General features: G+C 37.4%; 1 protein-coding gene across 2 annotated transcripts in view; it reads left to right on the top strand.

Annotated features, from left to right (window-relative positions):
• Positions 1-25549, top strand: part of LOC145773986 (NACHT, LRR and PYD domains-containing protein 4B-like) — an 87824-nt gene that overhangs the window by 22723 nt on the left and 39552 nt on the right. Inside the window, exons 8-11 of one of the 2 annotated variants that reach the window (XM_082585114.1) lie at positions 1903-1971; positions 10532-10794; positions 11021-11200; positions 11289-11407. In XM_082585114.1, the coding sequence (XP_082441240.1) occupies positions 1903-1971; positions 10532-10794; positions 11021-11200; positions 11289-11357 (581 nt within the window). In that variant the 3' untranslated portion in view covers positions 11358-11407. Of the gene's footprint in view, positions 1-1902; positions 1972-10531; positions 10795-11020; positions 11201-11288; positions 11408-25549 lie in introns of those variants that run through there. The other variant, XM_082585115.1, reaches the window with a different exon arrangement.

Below are 25549 nucleotides of genomic sequence, written 5' to 3' on the forward strand. Positions count from 1 at the left end.
GTAGTGTCAAGAGAATAAGGCAATCGCTGCGAGCCTTCATATCCCCTTCTCTAGATATCCCTGCATATAGGTAACCATTTCGCTGTTTCCCATTTTTCACCTACATGATGTAACTTTCTCTGGCAGTAGCATGAGCTTGCTTAACATCATTATTCCAACCAGGAACAGAAAATATGTTACATTTATTCTTTAGACAGACAATCGATAACAACTTAATAACATTGAATTGCATAATTCAAAATTAATACAGAAATGAAATAGATACATAATTTCGAACGTTTTCGGCAAAACTTTCTGCCCTCTTCAGGAAAATATCTTAATTCATCTAAACAAAACAATTATTCGTGAAATGTTAATAATAAATGACTGAAATTCAATAAAACTGCACTGACCTGCGTACAAGCAACAACTGACGAACAAACACAAAAGGCGGTAGCAATCTGTCATAATTATGCGGGAGTGTGGTCATGAGACGAGATAGTGAGCGGACAACATAACATTAACACTGTATTAATTTTGAATTATGCAATTCAATGTTATTAAGTTGTTATCGATTGTCTGTCTATGGTTTTTAAAAAGTACCTCTCTACCAAAGCTATTTATTCTTTACATCAACAAAGATTTTATCAGAAGCTGCTTTGAGAGCATCAGTTATACTATTATAGAAAGAGTCTATTGAGGCAACATGAAAAGCATCTGAACAATGAGAACTATTGCATTTAACACTTTCAGTTGGCAAGGAAATTTTGGATAGATATTTTTAAATACAGCAATACACATAAACAGTAATTTTTAATTAAAAGTAGCCTACTGTTTGTGAGATACTGTTGTTACACTGCAAATGGCTATAGCCAGATTAGGACAAATAAAAAAGTATCAAAATTGTAGCCCTATGAAACTGCAATTTCAATTGAATTGAGATGCTGTTTGATAAAAATAAACTCAACCTATTTGATCGAAACCTGGTAGTAATAATAGTTTCACTTTTTTATTTCGGTAATTCTTAATTTGCACATGCTTTAAGACCAACAGAGCCCCACACATTCACGTTTTGCAGTAGCCGTACTATACCTAACTAAGTCAACAGTCACCACAGATTGTATCTTTCCAGCTTACGGTGACGTCACAGCGATGTTGCCGTTTTTATTTTCGCAATAGAATGAGTGTCAGATTCGCCGATGTCAACGAAAGTTTGCAAGCGTGTAACTTAGTAGCCTGTTGATATTTTTTACAATGTTCTGGTCAGGGAAGTTTGTTAGTGTCACCTTTTTGGTATCTTAGGTAAATTTCGCAAATTTATTTTCCTGTCAGAGGCACTTTAAAAGCTAGCGAGCAGTGCTCATTGAATCTCTTGTGAATTTGTGCCATCCAATTGTCAAGAAAACGAAGAAAAACTGTTTGTTTGAAATAGATCTCCCCAGTTTCAGCTGGGATCTTGGGACGATTTTGTTGTCTAGGTGCTATCCGCGGCATACGGATTTCTTCGCCAAAAACTGAGCAAGCCTATTACCAAAAAAAATTGGTGAAAAAGCCTATTATCGCCACTAAGGTCTTGTGACACAGTTGCGCAGGATGAATCATCCAAGCAATTATGTCTTGCGCTACAACTATTTTTTTGCAAAATTTGTATTTTACTTTTACCTGATCATGAAGGGGAGGCCATCGCCCTTTATCCTCTCTCCTAAATACGCTACTGTTTGCACACTAAGATTGTTTGTTTAATTAATTAATAATTTACTAAGGAATAAAAATTAATAATAAAAATTTCAGTACAGAAATTATTTTTTGAATTACAATGATTCATTAATAAAGCTAATGTGCTGTTTAGCAATGGTGTGGCTGTGCGTCAGCGAAAGTGATGATGGCAAGTCTTAGTTTTCATTAGAATGTTATTTCTTTCAGGTGAAAAGTTGCAAAAGCAGAAAGTATTCATTTCAGAGCTGTACAAGAAAACTCGACAAGTTGCTGCAAGTAAGTAAATGTTTTTCCTGTGGTCAACACAGTTTTCTATGCTAAAATGTTTCATCAATTTCAGGGTAGCCTATATTCAACTGAAACTCAAATTCAATATTAAATTGCTTTTTGAGTGGTTATATTTTTAAAAACTGTTCAAACATCAAGTTAAAAACAATCAAAAGCTGTAAAATTATCACGTGAATAAATAAGCTATGTTCGGAAACAAAGGTTAAAACAACAAATATTAGATACCGTACAGCAGGCATAGCCGTACGAGCCAGGGGGGCAGGGGGGGCAGCCGCCCCCCCTGTTGTTTCAAAACGTCGCGAATCCGGGCAAAATCTTAAAATTATTAGGGCAAAAATTGCTATATAAAAAGCTACAAAATTGCATGAATTAAGAAAAACTATAAATTAATATCTTTTACCTATCAAACTAAGTACAGCCTCTTATTTGCACAAGAAATGTGCCGCAAAATTTTCATTTAGCACACCCGTACTGATGTATTGTATTGCATGGTGATCAAACTATAGTATGAAATGCATTTAACCAACTGCATCATGCCAATTTGGGCAGCCACCAAAATATGTCTCTAATGCTTTTGTGAAACTGCCCAAATCAAAACACAAAATCTGCTATATAGCTAATTTTATTAATTTTCACAAATGCATCGTGTTGACTTGGGCAGCTAAAAACATGAAATTATTTGATGAAACTGATTAGTCTGTCTGTTTATGCAACTGCCCAAATTAGCATGAGGCAGTTTCCCCAAAATGAACAAATTCATTAATTTTTCCCATTTACATAACTGTATCGTTTAGATTTGGGCAACAACAAATATGAAATTATCTGATCATATTCTATTTATAAAACTGCTCAAATTGGCATGATGCAGTTGCCTCGCATCAAAATTTACAAAGTCTTTAATTTTTTTCATAATATCCATATATGCATCATCTTGATTTGGGCAACTACAAAATATGAATCTATATAAATCTGGTGAATAGCCTACCGGTACTTTTACAAAACAATTCGGGTGGGGAGGTCACAGTACTTTTTCAACCATAAATGGACATAGCTAAGCAAGGGTGCAACCTAGTTCGTACCCTGAACACTTCGGACCCTCAGTTCGTACCCTGCAAAGATAGAGAGAAAAAATTAAAAAAGCTGAAGTCGCTGATCGCAGTTTAATCATCTATGGTTTAATAGCACAAAGCCGAAGTCGCTGATCGGAGTTTCCACAAACAAACTCGAGGGTTAGGGTTAACGGAAAACGCGGTTAGCGGAAACTGCGGAAAAAATATTTGCAGAAACTGCGATCAGCGAGAGTTAGAAAGCATAAATTACTCGATGTTTAGAATTAGGGTTAGGGTAAGCCGAAACTGCGAAAAAATGTTTGCGGAAACTGCGATCAGCGAGGGTTAGAGCATAGATTGCTCTATAGTTAGGGTTAGGGTAAAGGTTAGCGGAAACTGCGGAAAAATGTTTGGCGGAAACTTCGATCAGCGAGAATTACAGTTAGAGCATAGATTACTCTATGGTTAGAGTTAGGGTTAGGGTAAAGGTTAGCGCAAACTGCGGTTAGCGGAAACTACGGATAAATGTTTGGGGAAACTGCGATCAGCGTGGGTTAGGGTTAGAGCGTAGATTAGTCTATAGTCAGAGTTAGGGTTAGCGGAAACTGCGATCAGCGACTTCCGCTTTTTTTAATTTTTTCTCTCGATCTTTTCAGGGTACGAACTGAGGGTCCGAACTGTTCAGGGTACGAACTAGGTTGCATCCGCTAAGCAACACCACCACAACATTTAACAAAAACATGTTATACCTGTTAAAAGTACGGTAATGTTAAGGTGTTGCTTAGCTTTGTTTGGTTAGGTACTTTTATAAAAAGGTTCTGCTACTATTCGGCGAGTTCCCTATTCGGCCAGAGCCTTTTTCGGCGAGTTTCCTATTCGGTGATTTTTTGAAAATCCAACGACGCCTTCTGCAAATCCGATGATTGAATATTATTCAATAGTCAGACATTGAATCAATGTAAAATGTAAATACAAACTGTTAGGCTAATTGGGTTCTTTGAATCCTATGTCACCGTCTGTATGCAAACTTAGAATATATTAAACTTAGTTATTTTTGTCATCAAATTACCTAGCCCAACTATATTTTTGAAGTAGTGCTGCCAGACCTTTTTATTTTTGTACTAAAATTCGTATCATCAAAACTACTTTAACTGATTGAACAAAGTTTATTTGAACAGAAGTAGTATGTCTGTGTTTTGTTACATTTATTTATAATTTCTCTATTGTTATTTGTTATGTACTTTTTTCTAAATCCGCATGGTCACCCTGAGCCGGTTTCCTGCAATGTTTATTTTGAGTTTTGCCATTACCAAGCATTCAAATATCTCAGCCAGGAATTAGCAACAAGAAAACATAAAGAATTGTAGCTTTATTTCTGAAAATTACCGAAGAAAACATGATCTTATCCTTTTGCTATGCCACCGGACAGCACCATTTTACAGGAATATTCATAACCACATTTTTGTTGAAAATGCTCTCAGCATGCACCAAATTCAAAGTAATTTTTCAAAATTTTCTGGGGGAGGCCCCCCAGACCCCCCACTGCTGGGTGTCGTCATAAGCGAAACACGCTCTCAAAACCCGCCCTTTCAAAATTACTGGCTACGCCACTGCTGCTGATCTTGTTATGTTACTTTTTCACTGTTATCATGCACCGCATACACTATATTTGGGCAATTTCTATAAAAGCGTGCACATTTGGACAAATTTACTTTCTGCCCCCCCAAAATGGTTTGGTCTCGTACGGCTATGACAGCAGGTATAAACACAGTAAGCATCAAAGCAAAATAAGTAAACTATACAACAAAAATGGAAAATTATGGTCACAGTTCAGGAAGCAAAAGTCAATTTATTTACCAAGCAAGGCCTTGCTCAGTCGAGAAGATAGTTTTTGAACATTTTAGCCTACGCCTTTGTTAAAGCCATACCGTCGATTATGGAATGGCTGCTAGAGATGATCGGAGTCTGGATTTTCAGGCTCCGCATCCTATTGTTTGCTTAAAATTTGTACATTACAAAGTTAATGTCTGTTTCTCCAAAAAAAAAAAAAAAAAAAATTATTTAACCATAAACTTTGCCTTCGCATCCGCTCCGGCTCCGGTTTTCAGACGAAAACTCAGGCCCCGGCTCCGCTCCGAGTCCAGTTGAAAACAGCCGAACTCCACATTCTTTTACTCAGGTATTCCGGCTGCTGCTCATCTCTGGTGGCAACCCATCGACTATAACCCTTCAATTTTCTGATTAACATGGATAGTACTTTGCTCTACAGAGCAATGCCTACGGCCCTTCTGAAGTTCTGAGGGCTATGGTCTACTGAAATAAGAGAACGTTAAACTTTTTCTTGGAAACTTTAAATTCCGTGTTATGACACTAAATTTCAAAAAAATGGTTTAATTCAAAGTAGGCTAATTTCAATAAAATATCCAAACAATCAATTTTCTGGCACAAATTGCTACTTAAATTTGTTGGTAAATATTATTTTTATTTTGGGCAACACCACACAGAAATCCCGCGCAAAGCTGCAGACGACAGTTGTGCTGAATGCTGGTTGCTAACAGAGTTGCCAACTTTGCAGTTTATCAGAAAGCTCATCTTGCTTTTATAAGTATGCGCGTATTTTTTGCAACTTGCAACTTGTTTGTCGTTTTCAATTTATTTTTGATAAAACCTGAAATTATTGTGTGATGCAACTGGTTTAGCTTCACAAATTTACTGTTTTCGTTTTAATTAATTTTTCCAATTCAATTTGCTTGGCAACACTGCACAAAACTCCCGCCCAAATCTACAGTTAACAGCCATTTTATTTTCAGTCGTTGAAGAGAAAGGATCAGTTTTGATTCAGTGGCAGCAAGAAATAGTTGGTTCAGCTATCGATTCTGTCATTATTCTGCTTGGTTTCATCAGACAAATGTTTTAAAGTTTGTTTCTGTCCGTGTCTTCTGAGTTTGAAGAAAGCATCAGCTTGGATTGAGCTGCAGCAAGAAATGGTTGATTGGGAAATTTTCATGATCAACTTGTGAAGTTGCTTCGAAGATTTATCTCAAAAGAAGTCAAAGTTCATTTTAATTTGCAAGCTCTGGTTAGTTTAATCAGAGATATAAATACAAGAGATAGGCAATAGAATCCGCGTACGCTTTAAACAGGCGGCGATGTTGAAAAGCGGTCACGGTTGACTGGATAGGGATCAAGCGGCAGCTCTCGATGCCCGCAAACTGCAAAACGTGATAATTTCAAGCAGTTTACCCAGAGGATTACAGGTTTAGTGAGGAAGTTCCATGGAATTTGATGGTTCCAATTCAGTTTCGTAGAGCTTGCATTAATATTCGTCTATTGGAAAATTAAATATGGTAGATAACTTAATTGCTATCAAGCTAAGTTACCGTATGTATTATTGACCAGTCAGCAATAAACCTAGCAGATTACGGTAGCCCTTTTGGATTTATTGATTATTTTGCGAATATATGTAGGAAGCAACATGCAGGTTTAGCAAGAGTTTCAGTTTTTAAACTACCTGGCTAAATACTTAGTCATGGGCATGGTAGTTCTTATTGCCATTTGCAAGATTAGGTTATGAATTGTGGGGTATTTTACAGTTATGAATTCTGTTGTTATAATCATTCATATTTGTTTTATAATTTCAGGAATGTTATCATTATACTATTTATTTGCAGTTATTTATTAGATTATAAATGCTAGCTTCGAATCGCCCAATCCCTCAGTGTCACACGGATAGAAGTAAAAGGTGTTTCTATATTTAAACTGTCAATGTTTATGCGAAAGGGGAGTACAAAGTGTGGCATAATGAAGTTTTGAAGAATGTCATACTTAAGTACAGAGATGAACGTGATCCAAGAGATAATATTAAACAAGTTCTTCACAAAGGAAATGCTGGAGTTTGTGAGAAACACTTTAATGCAGAGGACATAATAATAAATTCCAAAAGCAGCAGTAAATCTTTGAAGTTTGATGCCGTCCCATGCTTAAACTTGCCATAGAGAACCGGTGATAACATACTGTATCCACTATGCGTCTAACACTGGTCCGAGACCGAATTACACCATCAATACATGAAAACGTTGGAGATGTCAAGAAATCTTTTAACAGGATAAAACGAATTGGGTGGCAATTTCAAGAACATGCAGATTATATTTCAATTCAAAAGAATGACCTTGTTCTTATTGTAAATATCTCAACATTACAATACAAATTTAGTGTGTCTAACTTTCATTTTAAAGTGTCTGAGGACAGTCAGAACCAGTAGCGTATTTAGGGGGGAGGATAAAGGGCGATGGCCTCCCCCTAATGATCAGGTAAAAAAATAAAATACAAATTTGCAAAAAAAAAGAGTTGTAGCGCAATAATTGCTTGGATGATTCCTCCTAGCGCGGGGGGCGGGGGTATACTTTTTGCAATGTAATTTGTCAACAGTTTTTCTTCCTTTTCTTGACAATTGCATGGCACAAATTCACGAGAGGTTCAATAAGCACTGCTCGCTAGCTTTTAAAGTCAGCACATTCCTGCCTTCATTGATCCATGAAGATGAGGACTGCACGATCGACGAGATTTTCGACTTCTACCATGAAATGCTGGATGTTGAACCAAGCAATTGCTTTGCAGCTACTATTGAATTGCGAAGATGGAGAGCGAATTGGCTTGCAGTTTCTGTGGATAAACGACCTGCGACTCTTGTGGATGCGTGCCAAGCGGCTGAACAACTCAGCACTTATCCGATTATCCATAAATTACTTCGAATTTTTGCTACGTTTCCATTTATAACTGCCTCCAATGAGCGATGTTTCAGTTCACTAAAGTAGGCTACCTGAAAAATTATTAACGCACGACCATGACCGAGCCACGTTTGGATGGTCTAGCTCAGATATGTAGGCCTATTTAAATAAGGATATTGTAGGCCTACTCGAGTACGATACAGTCATTGATAGCCTATATTTGCCAAGCGCAGCCATCGCATTAAACTGTAAATTGTTATTGCGAATCACCGAGAATGTTCAAAAGGTAGCTACTCGAGGTCGGAAGGACTAACTTATTGTTTATGTTCTGAAGTGTTTCATATCTTTTGTTGGTTCATTGATCGGAACAGTAACTTGCTTCTGCGGATTCGCTCTTGAATTTGGACCCCTTATCTGACGGTTTCAGCTAACCCCCTCCCCCCGTTCTGACGCATCATATGACATTTTGATATACTTCGCCCCTATTTAAAGGGTCAAACAAGTCTAATTTTTACCCAAGTAGAAAAAATTTGAACCAATTAACTGCCATTTTCATCAAGTTTGAGCTTTCTGTGTAGGCTACTACTGTTGACTACCCCCCAGACTGCCATTGGACTCCAGCCGCCGATTCAGCCGCTACGCGGCTGACTGACACAATGTATTGGCCTCCCCCTAACAAAATTTCTAAATACGCCACTGGTCAGAACACAATGTTCTGTAACAAGCTTGGTGCCCAAATCACAGAATTAGAAGCACTTCCAGCAAAAATGTGTCCCGGTATTACAACAAAGCCGGTCATTGGCACTAATTGCATTGTATATTACAAAGCATACAATGTATTACAATGTTGACTGATTTTCAAAAAATATTTTTTGAAAGTCAACTTGAAGTTAATCAAAAGAATTGTAAAACAAAATATCATCCTGAGATTATCCGATTTGCTCACAGCCTGCAGTTAAAAAGTTCCTCTGCATATGATCAACTCGGATCAACTTCGTGGAGTTTTGCGCTTGCCATCAAAACGTACTTTATTTGAACATCGTCATGTGCATCAAAACCAAACCGGGACATTCAACAATCATATTCTGGATGCATTAAAATATCAAAGTCATTTATGCAAAGATTTTGAGAAATACCTTTATATAACGTTTAATGAAATGAAAGTACGATCTAATTTAGTATTCAAACCGGAAACCGAAAAAAACATAGGTTTTTACAGATTAGCCTATGGATCAAATTTATCAACCGATTTAGATGTGGCCAATTATATGCTTGTGGTTTTTGTTAAAAGTTTTGCAGGAAATATCAGTCGGTCTCTGGCCTTTTATTCAACAAACACAGCTAAATGTCATAATTTAGTGAGCATTGTTTGGGGAGGTGTAGACAGCTTGGAGACACATTGCAATTTGAAAGTGCTGGGAACTGTTTGTGATGGTAGCGCAAACAATCAAAAGTGTTTGGAAATTTTGGGATATGGTTCTGAAAAAGTAAAAAATCCATTCACTGAAGAAGATAGGTTTCTTTATTTAATTAATTTATTTAATTATTAAATGATCCGCCCCATCTTATAAAAATAGCAAGAAATTGTTTATATGCAAGCCGAGTTGGAGGAACACGATTGATGCAATACGCTAATGGAGAATTGATCTTGTGGGATCCTTTTAAAGAAGTGGCCTTTACTGAAATGAATCGAGAGTTGCGATATTTGCCAAGAATATCAAATACACGTAGTCACGTTTACTTGACTTCTTTTTCTAAAATGAATGTTGCTGTTGCTGCCCAAACACTAAGTCGCTGCGTATCAATGGAGTTGGAGAAGTATGGTTTTAATGCCACAGCTCAATATTGTTCCATGTTTAACAGGTTCTTGGATTTGATGAACACAACATGCAATTTTACAGCAGGTAACCCGGATTTAAAACCATATTATTCAACTACTGATGCCAGACTTGAACGATTGCAAGGTGTATTTTTGCCGTATCTTAATGATTGGCATGAACAGATAAATGCAGACACTCAAGTTTCCAGGGCAATTAGAAAAAAGAAATTCATATCTGACCGAACCTTTAAAGGATTGAAATTATCAGTTAATGGCATGATTGGAATTATCAATTTTCTTTTGTCAAACAACATGCCATTTGTTTGTACAAAACGTGTGAGCCAAGACGTATTGGAACATAGATAAAACTTCCATTTTCCTATAGCCTAAAATATATCGTATGCTTTTATAACCTTCGTTTTCAAAACGTGAACTAAGTGAACTCCGAAATCGGAAATACTGTACTGAATGCCTCGCAACCTTTCCCTTATCGCTGTTGATCCATATCCACGCACCGTGACGGTGACGTCATCATTTTTCAACATCAATTTACGAATTGGCCACTTTGCCTATCTCTGTATTTATATCTCTGGTTTAATGTTTTAACAAAAGTTTAGTTTCCACCTGCAAAGCTAGCCTAAGTATTTTGTCCTAATTTGATAAAACTTCGAAGCCGTTCAAGACAAAACTTGTAATTTTGTGACCAGCTCACAAAAGTCTAGTCAGGTTATTTTCAAATTAGAACTTTGACTCAAACCTGAAAGTTTTGATCAAAATAATTTGTTTATTTGTTTATAGTTTTGTTTGCGATGTAAATGAATTAATGTTTTGATCTTTAGTAAACAACTTGTGTTCAATGTTTGTTTATTTTGTGGTTAGAACCAAACTGTGGATTTAGATTACAACCTGGTTAGCCGAGCTAATATTGATTGATATTATTCCTGCATTGTTAGGTTACGATGATCACTCCATCATCGCCATCACAAAGATCTTGCGGGAAGGCAACGACTTGGAAGTGACAATCACAGCAGGAAGTCATTTTGATGGAGGGAGGATATGGATGGAATCCTCCGACACTAAGAATGACATCCATGCTGTGACGTCATTCATCAAGTCGATGCCGACGCGACTTGAAGAGCTTCATGTGGTCTATAGCAGAATGAATTCCTATCAATTCCTTCCATGGAAGGACGCGATCAAATCGATGGATGGATCCGTGAGTCATGTTTAACTTTTATAACCAACACATTGATTCATGGTCAGACGTTGATTCGACGTCGCATTACGTTGTTTTAACGTCTCAGTTTCACAAAGTAAGTTCCAGTTTCCAATTTTAACTATTTTCAAACAATTCTTGTAAACATAAAATAAATAAACAAAACGTCACAACATAAATAAATTGTTTATGTTTAATTGTTGCGTCATAATTAATTTGTGTTTAGATTGTTCGGATGGATCTCGATTGGAACCTCCTATCTGTCGATGACGTCATCGAGGTGTTGCACAAAGTTGAGGAGGAAGTTTTGATGTGGCATTCCCTCGATGATGGGTGGTGGAGGAGACCTCCGAACATGGAGGAAAGATCCAAGCTACAAGAAGCATTGGATCGGTTGGACAATAAAGTGAGAGTTGTTTACGTTGTATCAACGTTATAACAATTAATTGTGTCAACATTAAATCAACGTCAATTATTCGCTTTGTCTTTTACAGAAGTTGAAGATCCAGGTTGGCTGGGATGATGATTTCAATCCTATTTACCTCACGCACAAGGATCGTTGATGTTTTTATTTATTTGTTGATGTTTACAATAAAATTATGTCATCCAGTGATTTTGTTTGGTTGAGTTAAAAATACAACAAACTGTTTGTTTACATCAGATGACGTAATATCAACAAAAATGTTCAACAATCAACAAAAGTAAGTTTGTTTCTTAAACTTATTTATTTTTATGAAATAATTTCAATAAAAATTTAAATCAAGTTATTTGTTAAAAGTGTTGCCAGATTAGATAAATATTTTTAGTACATTCAATTTGAGTAACCATACAAACGGGTGCAAGTATAGAATCCGCCACCCTATTCAATATGACGTCACAAAACGGACGCAACTATTATTGGAAGGGTGAAAAAAAGGATACTGAAAAGCGGCGGAATGAAGGTGATAAAGCGGAATGGATATGGATTTTTTGACAAATTTACTGTGTTTTTACAATAAAAACATTAAACCAACGTCGAGTGTTGAATATAACTACCTAAAATGACATAAAATTTACCAAACTGCATCAATTCAACTAAAACATTACCTATTAAACTTTAAAAATAAAAATATGAAACGTTTGGAACTAAATGTGTTGTAGCTATCTAAGTTCTGCTCGCATTTTAATTTTTACAATAAAAGTACCAATCTAACGCAACTGCATAAAGTATGTCTTGCGTAGCCGCTGGGCAAAACTTTTTTTCAATGCATTGTAAAGGCGAATCGATCCTTAATCCTTATTCAGTATACGCCACCCCCTGTTTGCAGTGATCGGTAAATAGTCCTTCCACTGAAAGTGCTGTAGCTTTCTTATTTCTGCTCGGATTTTAACAATTTTGCCATCGTTGGAAAGTACAATTATATATCTACCCGAATCAATTAAACAGGACCACAAAGTAAGTACTAACTTTATCTTGTGATAACTTAAACTTCACCAACTTGCACCGATTCTCAGCAATTTAATTTTTACAATAAAATCATTAATTTTTTTCAAATAGAAAGAGTATATCTTGCTTTATGCACCTGAAAAGTTTCAAATTTATATCTCATCTACCAAACGAGCAATCGTCGTTTAAACTTAACCGCTCAGCGAAGCTTTTTTTCAATGCATTGTAAAGGCGAATCGATCCTTATTCAGTATACGCCACCCCCTGTTTGCAGTGATCGGTAAATAGTGCTTCCACTAAACTTGCTGTAGTTTTCTCGTTTCTGCTCGGAGTTTAACAATTTTGCCATCGTTGGAAAGTACGATTATATATCTACCCGAATCAATTAATAAATGCAAGCACAAAGTAAGTACTAGATTTATCTTGTGATAACTTAAACTTCACAAAATTGTACCGATTCTCAGCAATTTAATTTTTACAATAAAATCATTAATCTTATACTAATGGAAAGAGTATGTCTTGCTTTATTGACCTAGAAAGTTTCAGGTTTATATCTCATCTACCAAACGAGCAATCGTCGTTCAAACTTAACCGCCCAGCGAAGCTTTTTTCAATGCATTGTAAAGGCGAATCGATCCTTATTCAGTATACGCCACCCCTGTTTGCTGTGATCGGTAAATAGTGCTTCCACTAAACTTGCTGTAGTTTTCTCGTTTCTGCTCGGATTTTAACAATTTTGCCATCGTTGGAACGCACGATTATACATCTACACGAATCAATTTAACAGTAGCACAAAGTAAGTATTAGCTTTATCTTGTGATAACTTAAACTTCACCAAATTGTACCGATTCTCAGCAATTTACTTTATACAATAAAGTTATTAAACTATTGCAAATTGAAAGAATATGTCTTGCTTTATTTACCTAGAACGTTTCAGATTTATATCTCATCTACCAAACGAGCAATCGTCGTTCATACGTAGTCGCTCAGCGACACTTTTTTCCAATGCATTGTAAAGGCGAATCGATCCTTATTCAGTATACGCCACCCCCTGTTTGCAGTGATCGGTGACGGTAAATAGTGCTTCTACTAAACTTGCTGTAGCTTTCTCGTTTCTGCTCGGACTTTAACAATTTTGCCATCGTTGGAAAGTACGATTATATATCTACCCGAATCAATTAAATGCAAGCACAAAGTAAGTACTAGACTTATCTTGGGATAACTTAAACTTCACCAAATTGTACCGATTCTAAGCAATTTAATTTTTACAATAAAATCATTAATCCTTTGGCAATGGAAAGAGTATGTCTTGCTTTATGCACCTGAAAAGTTTCAAATTTATATCTCATCTACCAAACGAGCAATCGTTGCTCAAACTTAACCGCCCAGCAAAGCTTTTTTCCAATGCATTGTAAAGGCGAATCGATCCTTAATCCTTATTCAGTATACGCCACCCCCTGTTTGCAGTGATCGGTAAATAGTCCTTCCACTGAAAGTGTTGTAGCTTTCTCATTTCTGCTCGGATTTTAACAATTTTGCCATCGTTAGAAAGTACAATTATATATCTACCCGAATCAATTAAACAGTAGCACAAAGTAAGTACTAACTTTATCTTGTGATAACTTAAACTTCACCAACTTGCATCGATTCTCAGCAATTTAATTTTTACAATAAAATCATTAATTTTTTTCAAATAGAAAGAGTATATCTTGCTTTATGCACCTGAAAAGTTTCAAATTTATATCTCATCTACCAAACGAGCAATCGTCGTTCAAACTTAACCGCTCAGCGAAGCTTTTTTTCAATGCATTGTAAAGGCGAATCGATCCTTATTCAGTATACGCCACCCCCTGTTTGCAGTGATCGGTAAATAGTGCTTCCACTAAACTTGCTGTAGTTTTCTCGTTTCTGCTCGGAGTTTAACAATTTTGCCATCGTTGGAAAGTACGATTATATATCTACCCGAATCAATTAATAAATGCAAGCACAAAGTAAGTACTAGATTTATCTTGTGATAACTTAAACTTCACAAAATTGTACCGATTCTCAGCAATTTAATTTTTACAATAAAATCATTAATTTTTTACTAATGGAAAGAGTATGTCTTGCTTTATTGACCTAGAATGTTTCAGGTTTATATCTCATCTACCAAACGAGCAATCGTCGTTCAAACTTAACCGCCCAGCGAAGCTTTTTTTCAATGCATTGTAAAGGCGAATCGATCCTTATTCAGTATACGCCACCCCTGTTTGCTGTGATCGGTAAATAGTGCTTCCACTAAACTTGCTGTAGTTTTCTCGTTTCTGCTCGGATTTTAACAATTTTGCCATAGTTGGAACGCACGATCATACATCTACACGAATCAATTGAACAGTAGCAAAAAGCAAATATTAGCTTTATCTTGTGATAACTTAAACTTCACCAAATTGTACCGATTCTCAGCAATTTACTTTATACAATAAAGTTATTAAACTTTTGCAAATTGAAAGAATATGTCTTGCTTTATTTACCTAGAACGTTTCAGATTTATATCTCATCTACTAAACGAGCAATCGTCGTTCATACGAAGCCGCTCAGCGACACTTTTTTCCAATGCATTGTAAAGGCGAATCGATCCTTATTCAGTATACGCCACCCCCTGTTTGCAGTGATCGGTAAATAGTGCTTCCACTAAACTTCCTGTAGTTTTCTCGTTTCTGCTCGGAGTTTAACAATTTTGCCATCGTTGGAAAGTACGATTATATATCTACCCGAATCAATTAATAAATGCAAGCACAAAGTAAGTACTAACTTTATCTTGTGATAACTTAAACTTCACCAACTTGCACCGATTCTCAGCAATTTAATTTTTACAATAAAATCATTAATTTTTTATTAAATGGAAAGAGTATATCTTGCTTTATGCACCTGAAAAGTTTCAAATTTATATCTCATCTATCAAACGAGCAATCGTCGTTCAAATTTAACCGCTCAGCGAAGCTTTTTTTCAATGCATTGTAAAGGCGAATTGATCCTTATTCAGTATACGCCACCCCCTGTTTGCAGTGATCGGTAAATAGTCCTTCCACTGAAAGTGCTGTAGCTTTCTCATTTCTGTTCGGATTTTAACAATTTTGCCATCGTTGGAAAGTACAATTAAATATCAACCCGAATCAATTAATAAATGCAAGCACAAAGTAAGTACTAACTTCATCTTGGGATAACTTAAACTTCACCAACTTGCACTGATTCTCAGCAATTTAATTTTTACAATAAAATCATTAATTTTTTTCAAATAGAAAGAGTATATCTTGCTTTATGCACCTGAAAAGTTTCAAATTTATATCTCATCTACTAAACGAGCAATCGTTGTTCAAACTTAACCGCTCAGCGAAGCTTTTTTTCAATGCATTGTAAAGGCGAATCGATCCTTATTCACAATATTCAGTATACGCCACCCCTGTTTGCTGTGATCAGTAAATAGAGCTTCCACTAAACTTGCTGTAGTTTTCTCGTTTCTGCTCGGATTTTAACAATTTTGCCATCGTTGGAACGCACGATCATACATCTACCCGAATCAATTGAACAGTAGCACAAAGTAAGTATTAGCTTTATCTTGTGATAACTTAAACTGATAACTTATAACTTAATTTGAAACTTAAGATAAATCTAGTACTTACATTGTGCTTGCATTTAATTGATTCGGGTAGATATATAATCGTACTTTCCAACGATGGCAAAATTGTTAAACTCCGAGCAGAAACGAGAAAACTACAGCAAGTTTAGTGGAAGCACTATTTACCGATCACTGCAAACAGGGGGTGGCGTAGGCTATACTGAATAAGGATCGATTCGCCTTTACAATGCATTGAAAGAAAGCTTCGCTTAGCGGTTAAGTTTGAACGACGATTGCTCGTTTGGTAGATGAGATATACATTTGAAACTTTTCAGGTGCATAAAGCAAGATATACTCTTTCCATTTGAAAAGGATTAATGATTTTATTGTAAAAATTAAATTGCTGAGAATCGGTACAATTTTGTGAAGTTTAAGTTATCACAAGATAAATGTAGTACTTACTTTGTGCTTGCATTTAATTGATTCGGGTAGATATATAATCGTACTTTCCAACGATGGCAAAATTGTTAAACTCCGAGCAGAAACGAGAAAACTACAGCAAGTTTAGTGGAAGCACTATTTACCGATCACTGCAAACAGGGGGTGGCGTATACTGAATAAGGATCGATTCGCCTTTACAATGCATTGAAAAAAAGCTTTGCTGAGCGGTTAAGTTTGAACGACGATTGCTCGTTTGGTAGATGAGATAAAAATTTGAAACTTTTCAGGTGCATAAAGCAAGATATACTCTTTCCATTTAATCAAAAATTAATGATTTTATTGTAAAAATTAAATTGCTGAGAATCGGTGCAAGTTGGTGAAGTTTAAGTTATCACAAGATAAAGTTAGTACTTACTTTGTGCTACTGTTTAATTGATTCGGGTTGATATTAAATTGTACTTTCCAACGATGGCAAAATTGTTAAAATCCGAACAGAAATGAGAAAGCTACAACACTTTCAGTGGAAGGACTATTTACCGATCACTGCAAACGGGGGGTGGCGTATACTGAATAAGGATCGATTCGCCTTTACAATGCATTGGAAAAAAGCTTCGCTGGGCGGTTAAGTTTGAACAACGATTGCTCGTTTGGTAGATGAGATATAAATCTGAAACTTTTCAGGTGCATAAAGCAAGACATAGTCTTTCCATTGGCAAAGGATTAACGATTTTATTGTAAAAATTAAATTGCTGAGAATCGGTACAAATTGGTGAAGTTTAAGTTATCACAAGATAAGTCTAGTACTTACTTTGTGCTTGCATTTATTAATTGATTCGGGTAGATATATAATCGTACTTTCCAACGATGGCAAAATTGTTAAACTCCGAGCAGAAACGAGAAAACTACAGCAAGTTTAGTAGAAGCACTATTTACCGATCACTGCAAACAGGGGGTGGCGTATCGGAATAAGGATCGATTCGCCTTTACAATGCATTGGAAAAAAGTGTCGCTGAGCGACTACGTATGAACGACGATTGCTCGTTTAATAGATGAGATATAAATCTGAAACGTTCTAGGTAAATAAAGCAAGACATATTCTTTCAATTTGCAAAAGTTTAATAACTTTATTGTATAAAGTAAATTGCTGAGAATTGGTACAATTTGGTGAAGTTTAAGTTATCACAAGATAAAGCTAATACTTACTTTGTGCTACTGTTCAATTGATTCGTGTAGATGTATGATCGTGCGTTCCAACTATGGCAAAATTGTTAAAATCCGAGCAGAAACGAGAAAACTTCAGCAAGTTTAGTGGAAGCACTATTTACCGATCACAGCAAACAGGGGTGGCGTATACTGAATAAGGATCGATTCGCCTTTACAATGCATTGAAAAAAAGCTTCGCTGGGCGGTTAAGTTTGAACGACGATTGCTCGTTTGGTAGATGAGATATAAACCTGAAACTTTCTAGGTCAATAAAGCAAGACATATTCTTTCAATTTGCAAAAGTTTAATAACTTTATTGTATAAAGTAAATTGCTGAGAATTGGTACAATTTGGTGAAGTTTAAGTTATCACAAGATAAAGCTAATACTTACTTTGTGCTACTGTTTAATTGATTCGTGTAGATGTATGATCGTGCGTTCCAACGATGGCAAAATTGTTAAAATCCGAGCAGAAACGAGAAAACTACAGCAAGTTTAGTGGAAGCACTATTTACCGATCACAGCAAACAGGGGTGGCGTATACTGAATAAGGATCGATTCGCCTTTACAATGCATTGAAAAAAAGCTTCGCTGGGCGGTTAAGTTTGAACGACGATTGCTCGTTTGGTAGATGAGATATAAACCTGAAACTTTTCAGGTGCATAAAGCAAGATATACTCTTTCTATTTGAAAAAAATTAATGATTTTATTGTAAAAATTAAATTGCTGAGAATCGGTACAAGTTGGTGAAGTTTAAGTTATCACAAGATAAAGTTAGTATAATACTTACTTTGTGCTCCTGTTTAATTGATTCGGGTAGATATATAATTGTACTTTCCAACGATGGCAAAATTGTTAAAATCCGAGCAGAAATGAGAAAGCTACAGCACTTTCAGTAGAAGGACTATTTACCGATCACTGCAAACAGGGGGTGGCGTATACTGAATAAGGATCGATTCGCCTTTACAATGCATTGGAAAAAAGCTTCGCTGAGCAGTTAAGTTTGAACGACGATTGCTCGTTTGGTAAATAAGATATAAATCTGAAACTTTTCATGTGCATAAAGCAAGACATACTCTTTTCATTGGCAAAGGATTAATGATTTTATTGTAAAAATTAAATTGCTGAGAATCGGTACAAATTGGTGAAGTTTAAGTTATTACAAGATAAAGATAGTACTTGTTACAGACTTGTAGCCAATTGATTCGTGTAGATGTATGATCGTGCTTTCCAACGATGGCAAAATTGTTAAACTCCGAGCAGAAACGAGAAAACTACAGCAAGTTTAGTGGAAGCACTATTTACCGATCACAGCAAACAGGGGGTGGCGTATACTGAATAAGGATTAAGGATCGATTCGCCTTTACAATGCATTGAAAAAAAGTTTTGCCCAGCGGCTACGCAAGACATACTTTATGCAGTTGCGTTAGATTGGTACTTTTATTGTAAAAATTAAAATGCGAGCTGAACTTAGATAGCTACAACACATTTAGTTCCAAACGTTTCATATTTTTATTTTTAAAGTTTAATAGGTAATGTTTTAGTTGAATTGATGCAGTTTGGTAAATTTTTTGTCATTCTAGGTAGTTATATTCAACACTCGACGATGGTTTAATGTTTTTATTGTAAAAACACTGTAAATTTGTCAAAAAATCCATATCCATTCCGCTTTATCACCTTCATTCCGCCGCTTTTCAGTATCCTTTTTTTCACCCTTCCAATAATAGTTGCGTCGTTTTGTGACGTCATATTGAATAGGGTGGCGGATTCTATACTTGCACCTAGAAACGTACATAACAATATAAAGTAACCATCGATATGAGCCACATTGTAGGTGAACTCGAATCTGTTCATTTGTATACAGTGTTGCCAGATTAAATTGCTTTTTTTTAAATTTAACCAGAGACCTGCAAGCGTTACCTCTAAATACCCATTGCCAGGGTTGCTAGTTTTTTTTGAACTAGTTTACTGATTAAAGTTTGGGTGAGGGTAACATTATGATTCAATAACAGAAGTAGCGCGCTGCTACCAAGAGGTGCACCTAAATACTTGTCGGGGTTGCCAGTTTCATTCGGACTAGTTTCGCCGCTTAAGGTGAATTTAAAAATAATGATCCGATACCCTTTCAAAATGTTTACCAATCCCTAAAAGTGCCGACAATGCTTGACAAGTTTTTGAGGGTTGCCAGTTCTGCAATTTTTACCTCAAAATTTGCCCGACTTTTAATAGATAAATACTATTTGTTCTTGAATACATCCTGCAACACTGATAATGGGTATTTAGAAGTAGTAGGCTACCCTCCTCCTGCAAGTTAATTTTAAGATTAAACAAAGACAGCTATTTTTCTTAAATGTGTAACAAAAAATAATAATCTAATCACAATTTCTGTAACAAAATACATATCGTAAGACTAAACTCGCCATCAGAATCAAACAATTTGCGGTTCGTTAGCCTGACTATAAAGTGAAACGGTAACAAAGAACAGTTTTGCCTCGGGCAAAGTATACATATGGAAAAGAGCATCTAGGAATGAAAAGGAGGCACGACAGCTGGAGGCATTTTTGCATCTTAGTTTGCAAGGCAAAGCTACACTAACGAGAGCTCGAATATTACACCAGATAAAGGACGTTGTGGGTGAGCCACTGGTTAAAGATGGATACGATCTAAGTTGACTTTGATGGCAATCACATTTAACTCAACAAGGATCCACGTTTGAAACATGTTATTGGTTTGGTTTTGAATCTTTATCTTCGGACTGACAGAATTGGTTATTCTTGATAGTTTCGCATACTTGTAGAGGCTTCTGACGCAAAACCGGTTACCGAGATTGACAGAGTAAAGCTTCTGATTGTTGAAATGTTGTTGCCTAGTATTCCATCCACTACGTGCCGCTAAATGAGAAACAGTCCTGAAATACGATGCTCAAATGCACACCTCCAGAGCCGAACCAGCGCTGCTTGATCTCCAGTCGGGCGGGCAACCACTGATCTAACGGGGTGTTAATTATTTGGTGTTATTTCATTATAATTTGATGCATGGCCACCTAAAGATACGACCTGATTTGTCACATTTTGCAGAAATTTCCAGGTTTTTCTAACTTTGGGCGAACGTTTAAATAAATTTTTCTAAAAATTAGATTTTTATGCTTTCTTTACTGTTTTCCTCAGATGACACAACTGGTTTTAACATCCTCACTTGTTGAAAAACAAAGAAAATTTGATTTCGAAGATTTTAGTCAGACTGTTAATTTTCAATAACAGTCTGATTTTGTGTTTTTTAACTTAATTTTTCTCATTTGCTACTGCTTCTCCAAGGCAACAAAAAAGTTTTATGTCATTAGGAAACCGCAAAAAGTAAAAACACCTCAAAAAATGTCAGTCAAGTACTAGCAGTAGCTGTAATCAAAATCTGCAAAATGTGACAAATCAGGCCGGATCTCCAGGTGGCCATGTTTGATGTTATCTGTAAATTGTTCATTACATGGTTGACTTGTGTGACGACGACAAAGTATCAACGACAGACGACGTTGTATCAACCTAAACTTCAATGCTGCCGATAACGAAGTGTCAATGTGCTGTTAGTAAAGGATTGTGACGATCCGCTTAGAGGCCAAGTGGGGATCGCTATTGGCTCTAATGCTGGTAGATCTGAGATCGATTCCAGGTCGGGTCAAACCAAAGACTTTGAAAAGTGTAGCCCACCAATTGTGTTCTTGCATAACGCAGTGAGAATAAGTCGCGTAATAATGCGATGACACCGTAAACCTGATATAAAATTAAGAATGAGCTCGGTCGCTAAAAGACTTTACCCGTTGTAGAGTGACAATAGCTTTAACAAAACCATAACATTATTGTTATTAAGGGTTGGGGGGGGGTAACCTGTACTTAAAGGTTTCTTCTACTAGTCTCTTCAACGACACTTAGTGTTGTATATCAACACACCCTTCTTCATGTTTTTCAGCTTGCAGGCGTAAGAACATCTATAAAAGTAAAGTTTGTGGTGTAATTTACATTAGGCTACTTTACGTAGTAGGCCCTAAAAGTGATTAACGAGTAAAAGTGTTGATCAAAGCTGCAAGGTGGATGGTTTGCCGCTGAATGTAGAGCAGTCCTTAAAATGCGTTGCTCAAGCGCACACACGGAGAGTCGTCGTCGTCGTGTGAGCGTCTGGGACCGAGGTTCTATCCTTTTACCACCCCAGATTCACGATGTTCCCGGACTACACTGGAAGGCTACTAGAGAGCAGCCAGTCTTTGGTTTCATCATCCATGACACGCAGAGTCGCAGACCTTCTACTCCGTTAGGTGGCTTGAAAATGGAGCAGCCATTGATGATGTGGTCTGGGGTCTGTTCCTCGGCACCACATTCACAGGAGGAGGAAGAGGCCATTCCCCATTGGTGCATATGGTTGAGCGGAAAAGTCCGACGCCCGTACGGAGACGGTTGAGGCGCACCCATGCCTGTCTTGGTAGTGTTAGACCGATGGGGCGTGTGTCGGCGTCGGGGATGAACAAATAGAGTCTGGTGGCGCTTGACTTCCATTCAGAACTCCATTTATGGTCCGCCCAAGCAGCCGCAGAGATGTCTTCAGCTTCGTTGATAAGAAATTGAGCGGCTGGCACGAATGGGTGTCTTGATTTCAGTCGACTGGGGTGCTCGTTTGGGAGAGCAGAGATCTTGTGGTGGAGAAGGTGGTTAGGCTCAAGCGCACACACGGAGAGTCGAACCAACGTCGTTTTATCTTAAAGCTTCTTCACGAAGTCATGCGCTAACCAACTGAGCCATCGGGGCGGACTTAAATGATTTTATTCTCATGCAGAATCAAAATTCTCGATTATCCAGTTTTCATTGCAATAATAAAAATTGGGAGATAATCGTAATAATCAAGTCTGCCATTTTTACGTCGATTCAACGTCAATTAAGATTGAATTGATGTAAAAATAGCAGATTTCCAAACAATGTGACAGTAGCGTGGCAACAGTAGCCTAATTGGTTTGGTTGGTTATGAATCTTTATCCTCGGACTGACAAAGCCTTGATGGGTTATTCCTGGTAGTTTCGCATACTTGTAGAGGCTATTGACCAGGGGCGCCGGAACGATTTTTGACTGGGGGGCAGGATTATGAAAAAAGGGCATTTTTTTAAGTTTTAAAATAAGATATAGCGATAATGCGTGGCAGTTCGACAGATGTTTGACTGTTGAGTTCGACAGTTGAGACAGATGAAGATAAATGAATGAAATATATTGAAATATTTTGAACATGAAGAAACGAAAGATAAATTTCACGTTCATAGCGTCACAATCTGCTCATTCTGCTGCAAAGTATAAAATGTGTCCACGGGATAATTTGTATACTGTATATAGGCCGACAGTAGACAAATATCAAACCAATCCTTAGACAAATATCAAACCAAAAACTTGTAGTTTTTTTGTTTTTGCACTTTTGAGGGGGGCTCATTTTTAGTACTAAAGTAAAAATGTACCAACTAAATAATCAACAAATTCTAAAATGAAGTGCGTATAGTTCTAAGTATTTCTCAATCATTGTAAATGTCACTCTCGATGCTTTTCATCAAGAACAAATCATTTTCGTGTTAAGGTAGGCGATGTTGAACAGCTTCAAGACGTAAAATCTGAAGCTGAAATGATTTCTGTATCACTGAACGGTTTCGATTGTATTGATAGTTTCAACTTGAAAACTGGTGCTGTTTTAGCTAAGCGGGAACTATTTTTGCTTGACAACTGAACCTTAACTTCAAAATCTGCGTTGGCCAGGCATAGGATGTTGTATCCAACATAAGTTTTCTGGGAAAGTTAAAAGTATCAGTCCAAGCACGATTAAAGAAAGTAAATTCTGTACATAACAAAAAGGATATTTCAAGGCAAGTACGCTCACAGTAGGCTACTGCACTGCAAATAACGCAAAATCGCATTTTTCTAAATGCTTACCCGCTGTAAAAAACCTTGTATTTCTTTCTTATTGTAGGCTATGTCGTTTTACGCATCCCAGTTGTGGAACAGGTTTAGATCTTCTAACTTAGTATAAAACGATTACGTGTTGCTTACAATGACTTTTTCAGAATATTGCACAATTTGCCTTGTTATGTTAGTGCCCGTGAATATCAAGTAATGAATAACATAACAACGTTTGATGCTGAATTTTATTGAGGAAAAACATGTTTTCGTTTATTAACCGTTCTTCTTCTTCTTCTTCTTCTTCTTCTTCTTCTTCTTCTTCTTCTTCTTCTTCTTCTTCTTCTTCTTCTTCTTCTTCTTCTTCTTCTTCTTCTTCGTTTGAACCTTCTTCGCCACTCCAGGGGTCGATGGGCTCTACCTTTTACCACCCTTGGGCAGTGGCGGCGACGCGGTCTAGATGTTTGGGCAGGTGTCGAGCAGCCATTGAATTGATTCGTCATCCAATTCGCGCAGACCACGCACACCATTTGGCGCATGGGAGATGGCGCAGTTACAGATGGTGTGGTCTACGGTGTGTTCCTCCATGCCACACTCACGGATCGCGGATGGAGTCATCCCCAATGGCAATTTGTGCATGTTGAAGCGGAGTAATCCCACGCCAGTACGCAGACGGTTGAGCCGCACCCAGGCCTTCCTTGGCAAATGCATTCCGGTTGGGTGGTGGCTGGTGTCGGAGATGAAACTTTGGAGTCTTGAGGAGTTCTTCTTCCACTTCGAGCTCTATTGGTGGTCCGCCCAGGTAGCTGCACTGATGGATTGGTCTTCAGCAGTTTTCATCAGGAGTTGTGCGGCACGTACAAATGGGTGTCTCGATTTCAGTCGCCGAGGATTCTCGTTCACAGACTCATAGAGACTTGAATAGAGCAAGTGGTTGGGGTTCGTAGCGCGACGAGAAAGAGACAGGATGGCTTCTTCGCGACAAAGTTCAGCTGGTTGGGTGCATGCAAGGACAAGGAGATTTTCCGATGGTGTAGGTCGCAGGCATCCTGTCACGATACGCAAAGCGTCGTTTATGGCAGTGTCGATTAGATGGCAGTGGGCACTGCGGCTACAGATAGGTGCACAGTATTCTGCTGGAGCGTGAACTAGCGTGATGGTGGCAATGCGCAAGGTGTCAACTCCGTCTCCCCAGCCGGCCAGGCGCCTTAGCAAAGCTGTGCGTGTTGAGATCTTTTTGCGTAGTGACTCCAAATGTTGACGGTAAGTGAGCGACCTGTCCAGGACTACCCCTAGATATTTAGGGTTTGGGCAGAAGGGCAGGGTTTTTCCATTGGTGTTGATCTTGAGCTCACGCTTCGCTTCCCGGTTGTTTAAGTGGAAGGCTGTCGTCACTGTTTTGGTTTCGCTGAGCTTCAGTCTTCATCTCTGGAGGTATGCCGAAAGCGTCGACATGTCCTGGTTTAGAGTCCCTTCTAATGTTTCCCATTGATTCGACAAGTGTAGAATGGCCAAATCATCGACATATATAGGCATACTTTGCGGATACAGTGATTGGCAAGTCGTGGGTGTAGATGTTAAACAGAAGGGGGGCAGATCCCTGAGGGACGTCATTCTTAAGGCGTTGTAACCTGTTTGGTTTACCACTTCCGGTGGTGAGAGTAAAGCTTCTGTTGTAAACGAGCTCCATGATCATGCGGAACATGTGCCTGTCCGGGAGCAGGCGGAGCAGTTTGCATACACTCCTCAAATCGCTTTCTATCAGACATGATGTCATCTGATTGTTTTTATCGTTCTGAATATTTTCAATTCTTCCAACGTTCATTGTATGTAAATTTGTAACAGTAGATAGCCTATTTAGTGAGCTTTTAAAGTGATATCCAAGGTGGCTCTCTGTGACCTTTGTAGCCTACATATGCAGTTTGTGTATTATTTCGTTGTTTTGTTTTCGATATGGACAGCTTTGTCTGACACAAATAAATAATAATAAATTGTGATGTAGTATTTCTCAGTTTAGGTTGCAATCAAATAGTGCAATGCCCAACCCGTGTAACTTCCACAACTTCAACTTTAATTGATCATGTAGCCTATACAGCAATGACCAAACTAATAAAATCCAATGCCATGTTCTTATACATGATGTTTCTGATCATTTTACGATTGTAGTGGTGATAAATTC

This window comes from Aplidium turbinatum, chromosome 7, assembly GCF_918807975.1.
Source record: "Aplidium turbinatum chromosome 7, kaAplTurb1.1, whole genome shotgun sequence".
NCBI lineage: Eukaryota > Metazoa > Chordata > Ascidiacea > Aplousobranchia > Polyclinidae > Aplidium > Aplidium turbinatum.